The sequence below is a fragment of the Cordyceps javanica genome, chromosome 6, assembly GCF_051103115.1.
Source record: "Cordyceps javanica chromosome 6, complete sequence".
Classification (NCBI taxonomy): domain Eukaryota; kingdom Fungi; phylum Ascomycota; class Sordariomycetes; order Hypocreales; family Cordycipitaceae; genus Cordyceps; species Cordyceps javanica.
Genome location: NC_139300.1, coordinates 1,294,816 through 1,314,624, shown reverse-complemented (window position 1 = coordinate 1,314,624; position 19,809 = coordinate 1,294,816). Strand labels below are relative to the sequence as shown.

Below are 19,809 nucleotides of genomic sequence, written 5' to 3'. Positions count from 1 at the left end.
TAGCGAGAAGCAAAGTCGATGCAACATTTGCAGTTACCCTCGACCCTGTACCCTGAAATCAGGTCGGGAAAGCGCTGCCGCCTCCACCACGCCGAAATCGCCCAGTTTTCTGCAGCCACTAGTTACAGATCACGCCCGACTTGTTCGAGGTAGAGGAGGAGACTGCATCGCCTTCTTAAAAAAAAATCTGTCGCTGGAGGGTACGTTTAACAAATGCATCAGGCTCTCGGCATTGGCGAGGCAGGATCAATCATCTGTAGCGTGCGCGCGATGGCGGCGCCGACCGTCTTCGTCCTTTCTTTTTTCGGGCGGCGTGCATGGGCTTTTGACGTCACTATCGAGTTATGTGCTGTACTATTACACACGAGGGTGACGGGCAGCACGCGGGCGCACCAAAAGTGATGACGCCTTGAAGCATATCGTGGCTTATTTAGAGGCCCCCTTCGCCCGCCGCACTCTTAATCAGAGTCTCGACAGAAAGGGAGCCCGACTATTTTTCATCCGCACATGTGACGCGAAGCCTGCCGAGTTGCCACCACCCGTAGACTTTGCAAATACGTGCCGTCTTCTTAGTCAGACCGGGGAGGGGGGGGCGGCGCATGAGGAATACTGAAGCTGGCTGGCGAGGCGTCATTGGCGTGAGAGCAATGTACATCTGATATGCTCCTGTTAGTCACGGTGGTGTACTACTTTGATTTTAGTTTTTTTCCGTCCCGTGATTCCGTAGCCCGTAGTCCGTAGCCAAGTACCGGTGCAAGTTCATACGAACCCTTTTTCGAATCATCATCATTGACACAAATTCAGGGCAGTGCTAGTAGGTTAGTTGGTGATGGGCTCGGTCACGCATCTACTCCATCTCTGTATACTCTAACAGGCCAACACGCCACCATCAAAATACATGCAGGTAACCAATTTTTTTCCTCTTCAAAAAGATGCAAAATTGAAGCGTACGCAAGTATATATCCATACAATGGTCCGTGATACGAGGGCGGAAACGACACCGTCATGCACCTCAGGGAAAAAAGCAAGACGCGACAAAGTGCCATAGAGGTGTATAGGGTAAGCTCACTCCTGTCGCGTTGATCGAACCCCCCACCCCCCGAAAACCTGGCCGTCACCAAGGCAAAACCCTCTCTCTCATTCAGTCCTCGCGACGAGAGCCCATCTCAAAAAAGTAGAGAGGGAAGAGAGGGAGGGGGGGGGGAGATAGAAGTCTCACTCATTCGTAATGTCTTTAACACACACACACACACACACACACATAAAAAGGCGGCTTCATCGAGATGGCTCCATCATACGCGACTTGAAAATTAAAAAGAGTGCATGTGGGCGACTGAGACATCTTCTTTTTTAAAAATCGAAGAGTCAAAAAAAAAAATAAACGCTCCCAAGACCTTAGAGCGTTGGCATGTGTTTTTGCATTCCGTCAACCTCCCCTCAACCCGCACACACACGAGGCAGGTCTCATAGTTACATCTAACGTGACTCAAGTTGGGCATAGGTTGCAATCGTATAGTCTAGCCAGTGTGAGAAACATAGCACTGAGTAACATTATAGTTAATTAAAAACGAGATAGCATAGAGAAAAGTCCTTTGGTTTCCTATACCAAAAAAAGCAAATACAAATGCAAAAGCGCGACGAGAGCGGGTTGATCCTATTCCGTCGAATAAAAGCGCGTTCAAAAAGACGACCTGTTTTCCAGACGCCGCATGCTTGGCCCCTTTGCCATAGTAAAAAACACGCTGATTTGCGTTAATTCCCATCGTCCACGTAAATCCCTCCTCCTATCAACTTTTTTTGGTTTTACCTAGGGTATCTCAAATGACACAGAAAGAAACGCTCCTTTACTTTATCCCCATCTCACAAGGTGAACCAATCACTCGACTTCACACCCCCGCATAATGACCTATTGCGGAAATTGAAAGCCCTGAGGAAAGTTGGGCATGCCATTGGGGAGCGTGCCGATTCCGAACGGGAATCCGGGCATCTGGCCGGCCTGGCCCTGGTTGAGTCCCGCTCCGTGGCCGTTGCCGCCACGCTGCTGACCGCCGTGATCGTCCTGGCGCCAGTCATCGTCGCGCTGCCGTGTAGACTTGGGGCCGTTCTGGCCACCTTTGTCGGTCTGCATGCGTCGGCTGATGGCCTTGGAGGACACACCGGCGCCGATCTCGATATCTGGCTCCTCGACGCAGAGGCCAGCCTCAATGGGTCGACCACCGCTGCCACCGTAGGGGGCGGTCAGCATCCATTTCCGATCGGCCTCGGTTAGCTTGGGGATCGGGATGATGCTGACGCCAGTAGCATAGTCGCTGCAATCTCTGGGGCCAAAGCCGACTCCCCATCGTGTCTGTCACAAGTTAGAGAATAGTTACATGAGCGTGAAAGCGACGATAATAACTCACGCGAAGTGGAATGTCGAGGTGCCTGTTGTCCTCCATGCTGGTCTTGGCGTTCTCGGCATCCTTACGAGTCAGCATCTTGACAAAAGCGTGTCTCTTGTCCTTGTTGACAATGCAAGTCTGCACGGTGCCGTAGCGGCCAAAGATAGAACGCAGTTCGGGCTCGGGGCAGCTGTAGTATGTGTGAGAATATTTTCTTTGTAAGCAGGTCACTGTTTCAACTTACGTTACGCCTCCAACGAAGAGCGTGCGGCTGAGAACGCGGATCGAGTTGGGGGGCAGAGTAGGATCGTATTCGATCCATCTGTCGACGTGGGGAAAGTTCCCGCTCGGGGATGGTGATCTGCCACGACGACCTGCAGGGCTACGCTGGCGGAACTCGTTTCCTCTACGACCGTTGCGATCTCTGTCTTCATGACGACCGCGAGGAGGGCTGGTGCGACCGCTAAAGTCGCGTCCACCGCGCGGAGAGCCGCGTTGACCCCATCGATCAGGGGACCTGGACCGAGATCGGGTACCGTGAAATCTTTGAGGAGATCGACCGCCGTCACCGTATGCGCGGTTGCGAGTGTCGTCTCGAGAGGAGCCGTTGGAGGGCGCTCCCCAAGCTGGCTGGGCAGGGAAAGATCCCTGGGCAGCGGGAGCAGGTGCGGGTGCGGGCTGACCAGCCGCAGCCCCGCCAGTCATACTCTGGATCAAGGCAGGAATCTTATCAAATGGTACACCTTGATCAGCCAGAAGCTTGATCAGCATTATCTGTTGTTGGGTGCTAGGGTCCATGCCGCCGGGAACCGCGCCGGGTGCGGCAGGCATTTGGGGAGCGGCGCTGGCAGGCATTGCCTGGGCCGGTGCATTCTGTCCCAGCATCTGAGCCAGATTGAAGGGCACAGATGGCGCGTTTACTGGCTGTGAGGCAGCAGGATAGGATGAAGGCGCGTGCGACGAGGACACGGGCTGCGGCAAAGCAGAAGCCGGCATGCTATACGATGCAGCTGGAGCGGGCAGACTGCCATTACTAGGACCAGCCGAGCCAGCGGCGGTGTTGGATGTGGTATTTTGACGGGCAATGTTGGCCAGAGCCTCTAGGATGGAAGAGCCGTTGGCTGCGGCAGGAGCAGGAGCAGGCGCAGCGCTAGATGCTGGCAGGTTGCCCTGCAGCGATGCCATGACATTTGGCGGAGGGCTACCAGGAGGGGTTGTGGAGATTTCTGTGAGTAATGCAATAGTTAGATGGGAGCCAGATAGCAAAGGTAGCACGTTGCCGAATACCGGCATTGCGCGTCATGAAAAGCGATGATGGAACATACTGGCTTGGGCAGGCGAGCTAAGGCCCTGTCTGAAGGATGCAAGCATAGAGGCGGGGAAGGTCTGTCCCTTCTCCCAGATATCAAGCAGTTTCTTTATTTTTTCCTACACGGCGAGGGGCTGGTAAGTTTCATTATTGCAGACGAACAAGTACGGGCTTAACGAGCGACGTGTTGTCCTGTCGTTCGTTTTCGTGCCGTGAGGCGCCGAAGTAGAGGTAACGACAATGGAGAACAGAGGCACGAGTCAGCTGTCAAGTAATATGCATACCTTTTGATCTTCAGGGGCGGATTGACTAATATCATTCATCAATACGGGCATCAGTTCGGTTACTCGGTGGACACCAGCAGCATATGTGCCATCGGGGGCAGAACTGTTAATGGGCTGGCCTTGTGCCTTGGCCTGCTCAAGCCATTTTCGGGTTACTGAGTCTACGACGTAGAGAACGCCAAGCTTATGGGTTCCCGGAGTCTTTTTGAAGTGTGTGTAAATTTTTTGAATCAAAACGGATTCAGACTGTGAGGGTGAATGGTTAGAAGGTGGATGGGTGTGAAGGGCAGATCGTGAGCAGTCTAACCTGAATATTGGCCACGCAGAGCGAAGTCAAACTCGTGATGCGGGAACCAGAAACACCAGGAGGCTTGAGGTTGAGCATGGCCTGGAGGCCAGTCTCGAGATCTGTTACTGGCGAAGACATGGTGTTGTTGCGATATTGTGTCTGTCACGTTCCTCCAGATGATAGAATAGTCGTAATGGAAGCACGAGTGCGCGCTGATGCGACACGCAGAGCGATTGGCAACGCGACTGAGTGAGTGAAACGAGCAAGAAAAATGCGGACAAAGCCCAAGTCGTTTTCAAGAAAATTCTTCTAGTGGTGGCCCAAATAGACAAACAGTGTATGTCCTACAAGGAGGCGCGGATACTGGTACGACAATGGCGAAGTCGGTCTTGTCTTCAAGTACGATACTAAAGAAGGGGAGAGAAGAATAAACCCCAACAGTACGTGGTGGTCGAGATGCAGCACGATTCTTTTGCTATTGCAACCGATGGATGCGAAGCGCAGCGATCCTTTTTACTGGGGCGGCGCGATGGCAAACGCAGCGTAGTCACTGGCGCAGCAGGTTATTATCGCCTCAGGGAGGGAATGACCAATCAAGATTGGGATTAACACGCGTCGCAAGTCAGTACGAGAAGGCAGACTGGCAGAGAAGGACAGCCGCTACTTGAGAAGGATGAAAAGAGGTGAGAGGTTGATGAAGAGAGTGGCGAGAAGTATGTCGGAGGGAGAATCTGCGCCAGTCCGATGGAGGGGGGCTGGTCGGGTTAAAAACCTTGGGCTGGCGCGGGTCTGTCACGGGCTGCTTAGGTAAGGCAGCCAAGTTGGGTACTGGTAGGCGGCACGACGTGGCGGGACGAGAAACAAGAAGCCCACAGAAAGAAATTTGTGCAGGTACGGATACTGAGTAACTAACTTATTAGGGGGGACGGTCGCACTACGGTCAAGCAAGTACTTATTGACGCTAAGCTGTTTTGAGATGCAAAAGAGATTGTAGGTACGACGCGGCAATGAAGTGTGAAGGACCATTTTTTTTGGCCTTTCGATTGGGCTTTGTGAGTTTGGGGATTGGGCTGCTGTTGTTATATAGGGCATCAGATGCGGTGTATGGATGGAGAATGACATCTCGGCCTATTTTGCCATGCAAAGAGACGACGCAAAACTTGAGCCAAACAATGCAAGTACATGTCGTAATACGGGGAATAATATGGTGGTACACGGGACTGACCATTGACGGAGCTGATACTAAGTTAGGAGCTCCGTAGTTCTTGTGGGAGTTGTGGGACAAGGGTAAAGATAAGACTGGTGGACAAAGGGCTCGTCTCACCAAGTAAGTATTGGCGTACTTAGTACGTTCTGACACGAACCAGTAAGTACTTGGTTATTAGGTTGTAGTGTACAGATGTTACCAGTACAGAGTAGGCCCTCCGTACTGGATAAAGACTGACAGACGGCGCGATAAAAAATCGGGGAACGCGGAAGAGCGCCGAGCGCAAGGAACAATCGGACTTTTGGTGTTTGGGATGTGGTGATGGTGCGGTAATTATTAGGGGAAAAGAAGGCGAGTGAGCGTCCAAGGGGGGGGGGGGGGGGGGGCGGCGGCAGTGAGAGCATTGTTTGTGCGTGGGAATGAGATGCAGGGAGCCTTAGAACCTCGGGTGAGGAGGGCTTGGCAAATGTCTGGCGGGAGGTCTTTTCTTCCCCTTGTTTGTTTGTTTGATTGCGAGAAAAGGGACCGTCGAGTGTTGGGTAGTCGTGATTGAATGGAATTGCGTTGGGAGACGATGAGTGTGGCTGTCAACAAAAATTGGACGAGCAATTCAGTATCGGTACCAGGGTACCGGAGTTTCTGCGTACCTAAGTACCCAGTTGCCAGGCAAAGGGTTGCTAACTTACTTAACTTACTTAACTTACCTGCTTACCTACTTAGGCAAGCTGCTAAGTACTTAGTTACGGTACATACCTATAATAAAGGGATGTTAGAGGTGGTAGTGGTGGTGGTAAAATTTGCATCGCGAATGACGTAGGTGCTACTCAAAGTAACAAGGGACCCCCAAGACTCCCAAGTCAACAAGCCGAGCGACCAGGTAGGTTCTGGTAGTTAGCCAGGTACGGAGTACTTAGCTATCTATTTAGAAGAGGGTCAGTTTCCAAGTCGCCGAGTCCTCCGTAATGACCTGTAAATTGTCTGCTACAGAGATGAGAGAAAGCGCTAATCATGAAGAGAAAAATGGCGCTCCATCTTTGGCTTGCTCTCCGACAGAGCCGCACGCCAAGTTACAGCGGGTCATGATCAAGAGGGAGGGTATCCGTACTGGCAGGTACTTTTGAACAAGTGACCACCAACAACGCGGTTGCATGCCAGCAAGGTAGGTACTGAGTAAGGTAAGTACTGAGTCCGGCTCGGATGGAACTGTGCTTCGAGGACTTGGCAGCTGTTGTAATCCAGACATGGGCTTTCTCAGGTGGAGGAAGTATTACCCAGCATAGCAGTAATACAGCCTAGAGGTACTACAGGTAGGTATAGTAATGCTGAGTATCCGTACCTACCTACCTACTTATCTAGGTACCTACATAGGGTAATCTGTACTTAGGTACGGAGCACCGTTAGCGGGCTCCTTAGCATGACGATGGAAGTACAACTTTCTTCAGCCTTCAACACCCACCCGCTACTGCAGCATGGTAACGTAACCATGCATGCAACATTATTTTTCTGGAGCCGTGTAAGAGGCGACAAAAAAATTCCTATGGAAGATCGAAAGTAAAAAGAGAAAGAAAAAAAAAGAAAAAAAAAAAGAAGGAGCCTAGCTGCTCAACGTAGTGAATAAACTACCTAGGTATCTTTCCCACTGGCAACTGTGAGCTGGGATTCCTCAACCCCCCCTAAAAAAAAACCTACTGAGCCTCTCATTCTCCCCGGCTCGGCGCTGCGAACCCGTCCATTTTTTTGGCCCCCGAGCCTATCTCGTCTAGGTAGCTGGCCAACTTGCTTGCCTCCTGGCTGCCTGCCAGCTGCCTACTTACCTCCTGGCCCGTGTCATCCTTCTAAGCCCGACCCGAGACAAGGCCCTTCTCTACCATTTTATTTTTTTTTTCCTTTCCCTTCTTCCTCTGCGCTTTTTTACCCCCTTCTTACCCATCCCATCTTACACCCTCCATTTCCCCCCTACTTCCTGTCTTCGCCTGACTCTGTTCCCCATTCGAACCAATTCACTTTTGGTACGCAATGGCTTCCGTCACCCGTCTCAGCAACTCTGCCCTCAAGGCTTCCCTGCGTGCGCCTGCTTTCGGAGCTCGCGCCGCTGCCTTCAACTCGGTCCGCTGCTACTCTGCCAAGACCCAGGTACGTTCGGCCCCGTCATGCCCTTGGGTCGCACCCGAATCGTTACGTCTTGCTAACTCTGCGCTTCCACAGACTCTCAAGGAGCGCTTCGCCGAGCTGCTGCCCGAGAAGATTGACGAGATCAAGGCCCTCCGCGCGTTCGTACCGCCCACCCTCTCCGAGCCGAACTCCCAATGCTGACATGACATGTTTCCAACCCCAACACAGCGAGCACGGTTCCAAGGTTGTTGACAAGGTCACCCTCGACCAGGTCTATGGCGGCGCCCGTGGCATCAAGTCCCTCGTCTGGGAGGGCTCCGTCCTCGACTCCGAGGAGGGCATCCGTTTCCGTGGCAAGACCATCCCCGAGTGCCAGGAGCTTCTCCCCAAGGCTCCCGGTGGCAAGGAGCCTCTTCCCGAGGGTAAGATTCAATTGTCCCTATCCAATTGACCTGCGCGCCTCCGCCCGCGACTAACCCGAGCCTCCCGCAGGTCTCTTCTGGCTCCTCCTAACTGGTGAGGTCCCCACCGAGCAGCAGGTCCGCGACCTCTCCGCCGAATGGGCCGCCCGCTCCGACATTCCCAAGTTTGTCGAGGAGCTCATCGACCACTGCCCTACCGACCTCCACCCCATGGCCCAGTTCTCCCTCGCCGTCACTGCTCTCGAGCAGACTTCTAGCTTCGCCAAGGCCTACGCCAAGGGTATCAACAAGAAGGAGTACTGGACTTACACCTACGAGGACTCGATGGACCTCATCGCCAAGCTCCCCAACATTGCCTCGCGCATCTACCAGAACGTCTTCAAGGGCGGCAAGGTTGCCCCCATCCAAAAGGACAAGGACTACTCCTTCAACTTTGCCAACCAGCTCGGCTTCGGCAACAACGCCGACTTTATTGAGCTCATGCGTCTCTACCTGACCATCCACACCGACCACGAGGGCGGCAACGTCTCTGCCCACACCACCCACCTTGTCGGCTCTGCCCTCAGCTCCCCCTTCCTCTCCCTCGCCGCAGGCCTCAACGGTCTCGCCGGTCCCCTCCACGGTCTCGCCAACCAGGAGGTCCTCAACTGGCTCTCCGAGATGAAGAAGGTCATTGGCGACGATCTCTCCGATGCCAACATCACCAAGTACCTCTGGGACACCCTCAAGTCCGGCCGTGTCGTCCCCGGCTACGGTCACGCCGTCCTCCGCAAGACGGACCCCCGCTACATGGCCCAGCGCGAGTTCGCCCAGGCCAAGATGCCCAACGACCCCATGTTCCAGCTTGTCAGCCAGGTCTACAAGATTGCCCCCGGCGTCCTGACCGAGCACGGCAAGACCAAGAACCCCTTCCCCAACGTTGACGCCCACTCCGGTGTCCTGCTCCAGCACTACGGCCTCACCGAGTCCAACTACTACACCGTTCTCTTTGGTGTTTCCCGCGCCATTGGTGTCCTCCCTCAGCTCATCATTGACCGCGCTGTCGGCTCCCCCATTGAGCGCCCCAAATCCTTCTCCACCGCCAAGTGGATCGAGCTCGTCAAGAAGCTGTAAATTGGGACTGCATGTCCGTGTTTGACTAGAATGCAATAGAAGCAAGGTGAAGGAACATTTATAAACTTAGACGTGCGGAGGATTTACTTTATATCGTTTGTTTTTGCCACGGATTTGGGATGATGGAAAAGCTAATTTCAAACGCAACAAGAGCGACGAACTTGCGGTTGCCGGAACGGCGTTTGATTGCTTTTTGTTTTGCGGAAGATGGAAGAAGAAAAATCGGCAACGCAGCTGCTACCGCCAGCTGCTTTGCCCAGCAGATAAAATGTACAATTAAGTAATGGACCAATCACCAGACTCTCTACTCTTTATGCGATATGCCGATTTCGCGACTTGGACCGTGCTCCTGCGTACTTTGTTGAAGCCGTCTTTCACAACGTTGATTGGAGCGTCCAGGGTTATTTGCTTTGAAGCTCTGCAAAAGTAAATGACATTGTCGAAAGGTTGGCACAGGCAAGGGCAGGGCGTAGAGGGAAATCGGAAGCAACTCTGGGGCTAACATTTCGGTGTGTATCGAATATCAGAGAAGCAAACACGCCTACAGCTTGAGATTTCAGAAAGGCGCGACAAATATGCATGTAACCCACGTCTAGAAGTATCGAGCTTTCGCAAACTACAGACCTGAACTGGGATAGCACGCGATACCGACATGTCAAACTCGGACTAAGCAGCAACCGTCATCATGTGTTTTTCGAGATTTCACTGTGCTGAAAGCAGGCCGTGGTAAGCACCTGTCGTGGAACAGCCTTGCATTACTGATGAAAGAAGAGACTCTATATGCTAGCCATCTAGCCCATGTACACTGCCCACAAGCCATGAACGCTCTTGTCAACATCACCAGCCAAATCGCCAACCGACTTTGGTTGCAGGAACCACAGACCGACAGCCAGTGTCCAAAACCAAAACACCCAGACAACTCGTAGCCATCATGATAGTTCACTGCCAGTACTCCTTCAATTCCACACCAGGCGCACCGTCTTGCATGGCTCTTGCCTGGACCAGCCTCACAGCATAGATTTTGCCATCGAAATCGGTCTTCACCGGGCTACCCGACTGCGGTGGTTCCACGTCCGTCACTGTGTGCGTGCTGGCGGGGCCTTGCTCGTCGGACTCGGGCTTGGCCGCCACCCTGATGCCGGCGACGAGGAACACAGGAGCCTTCCCGCACGAGGTGAGCCAGTCCTGGGCGCCCGCGGAGTCGTAGACGGCCAGTTTGAAGTCTTCGATGGAGATTCGATCCATAGAGGTCTCGTGCGCGGCAGGAGCGCAGAAGAGGTGCTCGCGTCGACGCCCGTTGCTGGTCTCGAACCATTGCGAATCTTCCTTGAACAGTATTTTTCGGGATTTTCTGTGCAGCTCTACGGGAGTTTCGCTGGCAAGGTTAAGCGGCTTCATCTCGTCGAGGTTGCCAATGAGGCTCCCGATCTGCAGCGCGTCGCCGTCGAGAAACTTGGTAAGGTAGAGGAAATTAGACAGCGGGAGATGCATATCAAGATGTTCCGGCAGGCGGTCGCCAATCTCGAAGCTGTATAGCGAAAGGGCCATTTCGCCGTGTCTCCTACAAGAATTTTTGAGGGAGAGAGAGAGAGAGAGCAGTAGAAAACGACTGATTGTGAAAGGTTACGTGAGCCGTTGCTTGTGGCAGCAGACGGCTGCACAGAACGCAGCAGCTGGGTTGGTTTAAATAGATAGCAGCGAAACCTGCGAGTAGCGAGCCATGCTACGAAGGATAGAAGAGGCAGTGCGTCAAGGTGTTGCGACCTGACAGTGCCGCCTTGAGGGTCGATGAGTTTCATTGCTCAAAGCTGCAACTTTTTTTTGGGAGCTTTGTCTCCCGTCTCACACTCGGTGGAAGGTCCGTTGTCTAAATTGCTATGCGACTCACGCGAGGCTTACGAAAAACAAAAGACATTGGTTGCACCAACCAAAGCGGTAGCCGTCGCTACCGTCACGGCCGCAGCGGCCCGCGTGGGTGAGACGACACAGGGCAAAAGGTGAAGCGAATCACCAGAAAAAAACGAAACGAAACGTGTTAAGGCTGTGAATGGGGAGCCCGAGGAAACCGACCGTCAGACCCAATCGCCGAATCACTGTGCTGCTTCTGCCCAAAACAGCCGCGATCGGTACCGAGCGAAATGGAAAAATGAATACGGATGAGTAACAAGAAAAACCACCCGACGCAAATGGGAGCTCTATTGCGGAGAGGAGAAAAGTGTAGGGCCTGGAGATGAACAAGAGCATCTTACGCCTCAGGCAAAGGAAGGGGCGGCAGAGTCGGAGAAGAGCGAGCGGTGCAGAATATGCTTGTCAATATGACGAACACTTTTGGTCAGCTCGGCGATGGTTGCGAAAGAACCCGGCGACGAGACAAATCGAGGGCCAGATTATCAAGTCATTGATGCTTGTCCGAGGCGGGCGAGGGAGGTGTTGTACGAAATGACGTCTCCTGCGTCTTTTCCTTGCCCGTGTCCATCCATGTTCCTCCTTCCTTCCTCTCCGAGGCCTCGATCTGCCGGAGCCTAGACGCCTTCGCAAACGCGGCAGCCGTCAATCGGTACTCCTAGCAGCCGGATTGGGGGTGTCGGCGCCAGGGGACAGAAGTTGACGCCCAAGATGCGGCATCTCTCAGATCATCAGATCATGATGGAATGTGGTGATGCGAGGCCCCGACGGTACGACGGTTGTGATGGTGTAAGTGAGTGAATGCGAGGACACAGTTGAGCACAAGCTGGGGAGCATGGTAGTTGATGATCTTTACGAAAGAAAGAAAAGGAAACAAAACCCTATCGAGGGAGCCAGAGTCGTTTAACCGTCCACTGTCAACTTTGGCGCCTTCGCCAACGACAAGGGAGAAGACGTGGATAGGATGAGATGGGATGAGATGAGATGGGCAGCCAGAATACAGATTAGGCTAGCGGGAGATGACGGCCGGTAACCGGAGGGGCTGCGTTTGGCCAGTTGGCCAGTTAAATAATCCGAAGCCTCAGGTCGGTACCACTGTACCAGTCAAAGAAAGTGGAAACTCAACAGTTGGTCGTGTTGAGAGTCCAGGATGCACTGAGATTGGCCCCAATGAAAGGGAAAGGGAAAGAGAGAGCTGCAGAGCTGTGGCTGAGTACTCCTATCTGCTTTTTAAATACTAGACTCAAGTATTAATGCAAGTATCCCACTTCTGCTTCTTCTGCTTCTTCTTCATTCTTTTACCCCCTTATTCGTTCCAGGGGTAGTGACCAACAGTACGACTGACTGGGAGAATTTCCTACCAATGATTTGGGGGGGGGGCTCTTTTGGGTAAGAGGTTTGAAAAGAGCAGCACAAAATATTACAACGATCCATCAAGGAGACTGAAGGAAGAAAACAAAAACCTCTCTGCCAGCTTTTCCCCAGCAAAACTTGTTACTTGAATTGGCCCCATCGTCCCGGGAGATGGGCGGATGGTTCGATCTGGGCGTGGGGGGAGGAGGCCTGCCGATGTCGCCTGTACATGGAGATACGGGCGTAGATACGAGCAGCGGCGCGGCTGGCGGTACATGCATTCCAAGGACGACGGCGTAAATTGACGCAAGAAGAAGAAAAATCACCCAATGTGAAGAGGGAGGAACTACTTGCTGCACGTGGAAATGAATTCTGGTAAATTCGCCGTCATATTCTTGCTATGCTTTTTGTTCTACGGCATTACTTGGCTGTCTTGAATTCGTACTGGAAGCCACTGTGAGTTTAGCGCCTCGAGACCCTTGAGGCTACGGTAAGAGCTCTGCGTTTGCACGTGATAGAGCCTCGTTATAGTGCCTGTAGGGACCTTCAAGCAGCAAGACGATAACCTACAGAATACTAGTGACCAGTGTACCCTATGATTTGCTCTGGATAAATCTGGGAGCCGGGGCGCAATGCGGACAAGTCAAGTATTTTAGCCATCTGCGCAGATTTGAGACACTGCTACCTGAATTGCTTGGTTGGCATCAGTAAATGAAATACCTAGCTGGGTAGCTGTGTCCGGCATAGACCAAACAACCACTGCGACCCTCCCCCCGGACATTCACGGCCAGCGCCCACCGAATAGCCTCGGGCCAAGCTCCCCCAGAACGACAACCTCTCTGACGCGCCGTGTGCATCCAAGGCAGGAGGACCGGCCGCCGGCCGAGCGGCGCACACCAGTATATGAAAAATAAATGGACTGCTGACTACCAATTCCCCGTACCTAGTAACCTACTTACAGAAAGAGGGTTCCCCAGAAATGTTCTGACATGTGCTGTATGTAGCCTATCCTCGTAGCTGGTTCCCTTCTCTCTCTCGGTCCTTCTCCCTCTCTTCCCGCATCCATCCATTTTCATCTTCAATTCCACCAACACACACACACACACTCTCTCTCTCTCTCTCTCTCTTTCTTCTCTCTCTCTCTTCTGTACGCACCTGCACCCTTCCGGGTCCAATCGCCTCTTTACTCAGTACCCCATCTCCCCCTGGTATGTCTAATCTAATCTCCTCGGCGACTTTTACCCAAGGGTCCGGGCCCGGCTGGTGAGCGGTTGGGCGACGCGGTTCCGGGGCTTTTGGCTTCTGACTCAGCAATTTCTGGCCGGTGCGCCGCAAGCCACAGCGCCGCTGCGTGGCTGGAGCTTTGCTTCCCAACCGTTGTCCTCCCTCCTTGGCCCAGTAGCTCGCAGGGCCCTGGGGTTGTCTGTCCTGGGCTCAGCACCCCTACCTGCTACCTTAGTACCTTAGTACTTACTTCTTCTGCCCCCATCCTCCTTTCCCTCAGCCTCTCTTCCCTCTTCTTACTCAATTCATCAACCCCGTTGCAATCAGGTCAAGCTAACGCTCTCCTCTCTTCTTCGCCTCTTCCTCCCCTCCGCAAAGAAGCACCCTTTTCCCCTTGGTCAGGGACATCCCTTTCGCAGCAAAATCTCGCATTCGATCATGGTCGCCGCCGCCGCTCCGTCCGCCTCGGGAGGCGACAAGTTGGAGAAGAAGCCCGTCAAGTTCTCCAACCTGCTCCTCGGCGCCGGCCTCAACTTGTTTGAAGTCACCACCCTCGGCCAGCCCCTCGAGGTCACCAAGACCACCATGGCCGCCAACCGTGGCGACGGCTTTGCTGCGGCCTTGGGACGCATCTGGTCTCGAGGTGGTGTTCTCGGCTGTACGTCTTCATCCCGCCCTCCTGTCGCGCGTCATCCCCGTCGCCTGCTAACCATCCTTCCCTCGCAGTCTACCAGGGCCTCATCCCCTGGGCCTGGATCGAAGCCTCCACCAAGGGCGCTGTCCTCCTCTTCGTCGCCTCCGAGGCCGAGTACTATGCCCGTTCCTTTGGTGCCTCCGAATTCGGCGGCGGCATCGTCGGCGGCATGACCGGTGGTGTTGCCCAGGCCTACGCCACCATGGGCTTCTGCACCTGCATGAAGACGGTTGAAATCACCAAGCACAAGCAGGCCGCCGCCGGCGTCGCGCCCCAGTCTACCTTTGCCACCTTCATGGACATTTACCGCAAGGAGGGCATCAAGGGTATCAACAAGGGCGTCAACGCCGTCGCCATCCGACAGATGACCAACTGGGGATCTCGTTTCGGTCTCAGCCGACTCGCCGAGGGCGGTATCCGCAGCGCCACCGGCAAGGGTGAAAAGGAGAAGCTGAGCGCTGGTGAGAAGATTGTCGCCTCCGCCATCGGTGGCGGTCTCTCGGCCTGGAACCAGCCCATCGAGGTCATCCGCGTCGAGATGCAGTCCAAGACGGACGACCCCAACCGCCCCAAGAAGATGACCGTTGGCAACACCTTCCGTTACATTTACAACAGCAACGGCGTTGCCGGTCTCTACCGTGGTGTCACCCCCCGCATTGGTCTTTCCATCTGGCAAACCGTCTGCATGGTTGCCTTTGGTGACATGTGAGAACCTCCCCAAAACACCCCACACGCTATACGTGAACCTCTGGCATTGCTAACCTGTTCCTCTCATCTAGTGCCAAGACGTACGTCGAGAAGCTCACCGGCGAGCAGGCTACCGCTAAGCATTGATCGGCGTTGAACTTTCTTTCTTTTTTCCTTTTCGAGTAGTATCAGAGGGTCAAGAGAGCTGCGCGCCGCTCAATTGCAAGTCCGCACCGGGATTGCTCGCTGTGGACCGACGACAACCCACACACATGTTTTTATATTCTGCTGGAAGAAAATATCGAACTATAGAGCCATGTATTGATTATTAATGACGATGGAATAGAAATCATTCTTGAAGAAAAAAAAAGCTACCATTGTGTATCTGGGAACCAATCTTTTACCATCTAGACAATTCTTGAGATAGATTCTGGCTATTCTCACTTTCTATACATGATATGTACATGGATTTACCAGGCCATCTCCTTGTCTATGTTTCTTCCAACATAATGGCCCGAGTACATTTCCTCCGCAAAACGAAGATGCAAAAAAAATCATTACTACTCTCCATGGCTCTCCCGTACTTTGCTTTTACCTCTTGAGATGCTGCGAAGAAAAAACGCCCCAAACCATGAGTATGCTATTGTCAAACTTGACCAAAAAAAAAGAAATCCTCAAAAAGATCAAGACTCCGGCTCCGTATCGCATGCAGTCGAATCGTCGTCCTCCACCGCCGCGGGTACATCCTCATACTGAAACCCCCAATCCTCGCCCTCGTCGCCAATGTCTAGCAAAGCCCCCGCGCGGACCAGCTCGTCCAGATCGGCCGTGGTCAGCGCGGCCGGGTCCAAGTCGCGCGCGACATTGCGCCGATGCAGCTGCTCCGTCGCCGCATCCGGCGCGGACGGCGGGGCCCCGAGGCGCCGCAGGGAGCGCCGCCGGTGGCTCGCCGCGCCGCCCAGCACGCTGTGCCGGCTTTCCTGCTGCAGACGCTCGTACTTTGTGACGAGCGGCGCGGCGGGGTCGTCGTCGAGGTGCGCGTCGCGCAGGAAGAGCCCCGAGGCGGCGTACTGCGGCCCTTGCACGGCGCCAATCACCGGGTTGCTGTGGAGCGTCACCTGCTGCGTGTCGAGGTACTTGCGACGCGCGTACGTCGCCGCGTCCACGTCGTTGTCGTCTTCGACGCTGTCTTCTACCCCGTCGAGCGCCACGGCATCTGGGTCGTGTGTCGATGCCGGTGGAGGAGGTGGCTCGGGGTGGGGGGTGAATGGCTTCGGCCGCCGGATGCGCCGGTTCGTACCGGGCAGGACCGTGGTGAATTGCTTCTCGAGCTTCTCGTCCTGAGTCACAGAAAACAGGAACAGACGGCCCGTGGCGTCGCCAATGGCGAGTTTGCTGTGATCCGGCGAGAAGCTGCCGCAGGATATGGGGCCCGGAGCGCGTAGCAGGTCTCGTACAAACGGCTTACGTCTGTTGCGAATGTTCCACACCTTGACCACGCCGTCACTGGAACCGGTATACAACCTACTGAGATCACTGCCCCACGCTGTGAATTTCACGCCAGTATCTTCACGCTCTCGGTCTTCGGGCCGTAGCACCTCCTCCAATGGGTTGCCGTGCCTCAGCACATGAATGGGCTTATCGCCCTGCGTGATATCCCACACGTAGACCTTTCCGTCGGTGCAGGCAGCGGTGATGTAGGCGCTCTGCATCGAGTTGGAAACAATGGTCAACTCGTTAATGTCCGACGCGAAGCAATCGAGCTTCTGAAATTCGCTGTACGCGCCGTCTACGTGCTGTTCCCTGTCTTGCCTAAAGACATGTACCTGTGTGCGCACGCCGTGGTCGATGTGGAGGCCGACAGGTGAGGTGCCGACGACAAAGCCGCAGACAGTCGGATGCCACGCCACCTCGAAAACATTGGCCGTCGTTGCCGTCATTACTGGCACTTGACGGCGGTCCCGTGCATCCCAAAGCATAATCTCGCCAGTCTGCTGCTTATCGTCAGGAATGTCCTGCTCATCACCGCTGAAGCTGCGAGGTGAGTACCCGACGAGGAGAAGATGTTGTGTGCCGGGCGCGACGCCCCATTGCACGGTTGCGGGGAAATACGCCCATTTGTCGGAGCCATCTGCATCGGTTCGCGAGCAAGATATCGTATAGTAGGAGCTCTCGGAAATATTGTTTGGGTCCATCGTGTAAATGCGGATAGCTTCGGTAGTCGTATCGGCAGCTACAGCGACATGACCAGAGCCGTCCCTAGCCGCAGCGACGAAATTGACATTGCCATTGTGTTGAAGTGTCGCGACGGCCTGCATGGAGGCGCCGTCCTTGTCCACTTTCCATGCTTTTACCGTCTTGTCAAAGCTTGAAGTATACGCAATGCCATGTTTACTGTCATAGTCTGACGACACCACCGACGAGTATATCCATGGGTCTTGGCTCTGGCGCATCGCCACGGAAGAATTCTCACCCTTGGTGACGAGTGGGCGGGGGACGCGGTGGTCGGGGAAAGCACGCAAAGTTCCCTCCGAGATTGAACAGAGAAGCAGGTTGCCCGGTTTGTTATATTGCTGATTGTGCGCATCGGAGTGCGCTGTCGTGCCACAGAGAATGTTTTGGTGTGGGACCCAAGTCATCGTTGCGATGTCGCCAGCACAGTTGGTAAACTCGGCAGCCAGACTAATAGCATCCTCACGTGTCTGCTTGAAGGTAGATTGAAAGTTAACGTAGCGCCTCGTTCGGCCCATGCCAGCATTGCCCTCGAGCTCTCGAGCAAAGAGCAGCTTTGATACCTTTGCCTGCGCAAGGTGCTCCTTGCTCTGAGCCGTAGTCTCTCCGTGAAGAGACAGAATTTTGGCATTTGTGGGGTCAGAAGCCCTATCAGCTAGCAAATCCGAGCAAAAGTTGCAGATGTCAAGTTCAGTGCGACCCGGCAACTTTCCAACCATGATCGAGGGCACGGGGCAATCTATACACAACTGCCGCAACGCCACTATTGTGCGGGGAACAGCAAAACGAACATAGTGAGTCATCTCTTCAGCCATGGTCGCAATTTCAGCGGCTGAAAAGTCAACGTGGTAAATTGCTGGCCCATCGCGCAGGGGGCTAGCCTTTGGAAACGCCAATTGGCTTCCTTGCCGAATAGCGTCACGCTCTGTCATTGAAAGATATGGACGAGCCGTTAAACGAGTCCATTGGGGAGTGGAGCGCGGTGATGTGTCCCTCCTGGTGCGTGGCTTGTAAGGGTTACGCAAAGCGCGGTTAATTCGGCTTGCCACCTGCGATGGCGTACTGAGAGCTGGTGCAGCGAGCCCAGATGCAGAAGAGGATTCCGAGACGATGTCGGCAGTAGAGACTCTGGCCACCTGAGGGACTTCTGAGGTTGCGGCAGCTTCGGGGACTTCACTAATAACCCTGGATACTACCTGTTCCTCCTTGACAGATACTGGCACTTCTTCATCAGTCGGGGTCTGGCGGTATTTCTATCAATTATTAGCGAAAAATTTCAATCTAGTTCATCAACACACAGATGAGCCTCACACATAGTAAAGAGAGTTCATAGACTATCGCTGCTGCTCGCTGTGCCGTGAAGTCGTCACTGACGGGAGTGAGCAAACCGCTGTCGTCACCCATGATAGCGCGAAACTCGGGATCCCTAGTCAAAAGAGTTGCAGCCTATGGCAAGAAAGAAAGGTTGCGTTAGAGATGGACATGTCAAAGGTCACATCTAGTTTGAACAAAACGTAACATACCTGAACTGCAATCTCATCACGTTTGTACCTTTCGGGTGGCAATTTTTGAACAGCAGCTATTATATGCGGAAGCAGCCGCGATCGCAATCTTGCCCGCACCGCCTCTCTCCGGGCCTGCACGCTTGAGCTGCCGCTCGGATTTGAGGAGCTGAGCCGCGGCCTTTTGGTCGGTGGTCCCTCCGAGTAGACCGTCTCCATATCCCGCCTCTCTTGGGAGCCGAAGATACCGTGGCCACCGTCAGGGGCCGCTGAGGCGTCTTGGGTTCCCATCACTGGTAGACATAGCACACCCGTGCTAGCATGCGGACTTTCCAATATCAACCCGTGGCTGCCCAGGCCCGCGTCCACTGCCCTGATGAACGGGGCTATCTCGGGTATGATCAGAAGCGCGTCCCCTGGCGCGTTGGTGAGAAGGGGCCGGCTAATGCCGGCTAGAAGCAGCCCCGGACGAGTGACGCGATGTATGATGGTAAAATCACGCGTTCCTGATGAGTCGAACGCGTTTAGACGTCCATAATGATGCTCGTATGCTCGTTTGCTTAAGTGTTAAGGAGAAGCGGGGCTTCATCACCAAATAGTGATAGGAAAGTGAGGGAAATGTTAGTCATCAATGATGGTCTAGGGTAGGCTAAACTATAAGCACAGACCCACTATTAAGATAATTTATATTTGAAATAGTAGTGGAAAGAGTCGAAAGATAGGCCAATATCTATCAGAATATAATAATAATAATATAATAATAATAATATAATAATAAGTAAATAAGTAGCTAGAATTTACTATATATTAGTTTAGGCAAACAAAAACACAATGATACTATACTAGCTGTCTTACGTACTCTGTGGTGAGTGCCAAGGCGGGAAGCATAATCATACCTGTAGTATCGAAATATATCATGATCTCCGATATTCAAATTCAGCAAAAAAAAACCACGATCGGTGTGCTTAGGCAGTGCCAATTGAGAGCGAACAAAATAGCGCGACAAAACAATGGTGAACGTGATGTTGTCATCTTTGCGCTTGCGGCGGGTCGCTAATAATAGGTAGGGGAGGGAGAAGTCACACAACTAGTTGG

The 19,809-nt window shown here is 53.6% G+C and overlaps 5 protein-coding genes across 5 annotated transcripts; 2 read left to right on the top strand and 3 right to left on the bottom strand.

Moving 5' to 3' along the window:
- Positions 1 to 1,906: 1,906 nt before the first annotated feature.
- On the bottom strand, positions 1,907 to 4,401 carry V2A60_008849 (Nrd1 complex RNA-binding subunit; the record flags this gene model as incomplete). Its single annotated transcript, XM_083260120.1, has 6 exons — positions 1,907 to 2,347; positions 2,403 to 2,571; positions 2,626 to 3,607; positions 3,669 to 3,723; positions 3,975 to 4,220; positions 4,282 to 4,401. The coding sequence occupies 6 exons, from the start codon at positions 4,399 to 4,401 to the stop codon at positions 1,907 to 1,909; spliced, it is 2,013 nt and encodes a 670-aa protein (XP_083116246.1).
- A 3,085-nt stretch (positions 4,402 to 7,486) lies between these two features.
- Positions 7,487 to 9,117, top strand: V2A60_008848 (citrate (Si)-synthase CIT1; the record flags this gene model as incomplete). Its single annotated transcript, XM_083260119.1, has 4 exons — positions 7,487 to 7,603; positions 7,676 to 7,740; positions 7,811 to 8,004; positions 8,075 to 9,117. The coding sequence occupies 4 exons, from the start codon at positions 7,487 to 7,489 to the stop codon at positions 9,115 to 9,117; spliced, it is 1,419 nt and encodes a 472-aa protein (XP_083116245.1).
- A 939-nt stretch (positions 9,118 to 10,056) lies between these two features.
- On the bottom strand, positions 10,057 to 10,665 carry V2A60_008847 (uncharacterized protein; the record flags this gene model as incomplete). Its single annotated transcript, XM_083260118.1, has 1 exon — positions 10,057 to 10,665. The coding sequence occupies one exon, from the start codon at positions 10,663 to 10,665 to the stop codon at positions 10,057 to 10,059; it is 609 nt and encodes a 202-aa protein (XP_083116244.1).
- Positions 10,666 to 14,037: 3,372 nt separating this feature from the next.
- On the top strand, positions 14,038 to 15,127 carry V2A60_008846 (mitochondrial FOW-1 like protein; the record flags this gene model as incomplete). Its single annotated transcript, XM_083260117.1, has 3 exons — positions 14,038 to 14,257; positions 14,326 to 14,998; positions 15,073 to 15,127. The coding sequence occupies 3 exons, from the start codon at positions 14,038 to 14,040 to the stop codon at positions 15,125 to 15,127; spliced, it is 948 nt and encodes a 315-aa protein (XP_083116243.1).
- A 536-nt stretch (positions 15,128 to 15,663) lies between these two features.
- Positions 15,664 to 19,005, bottom strand: V2A60_008845 (WD40 repeat domain-containing protein; the record flags this gene model as incomplete). The annotated part of the gene is made up of 3 exons (XM_083260116.1): positions 15,664 to 18,465; positions 18,524 to 18,658; positions 18,736 to 19,005. 3 exons carry the CDS (start codon positions 19,003 to 19,005, stop codon positions 15,664 to 15,666), a joined length of 3,207 nt encoding a protein of 1,068 aa, XP_083116242.1.
- Between the last annotated feature and the right edge of the window lie 804 nt (positions 19,006 to 19,809).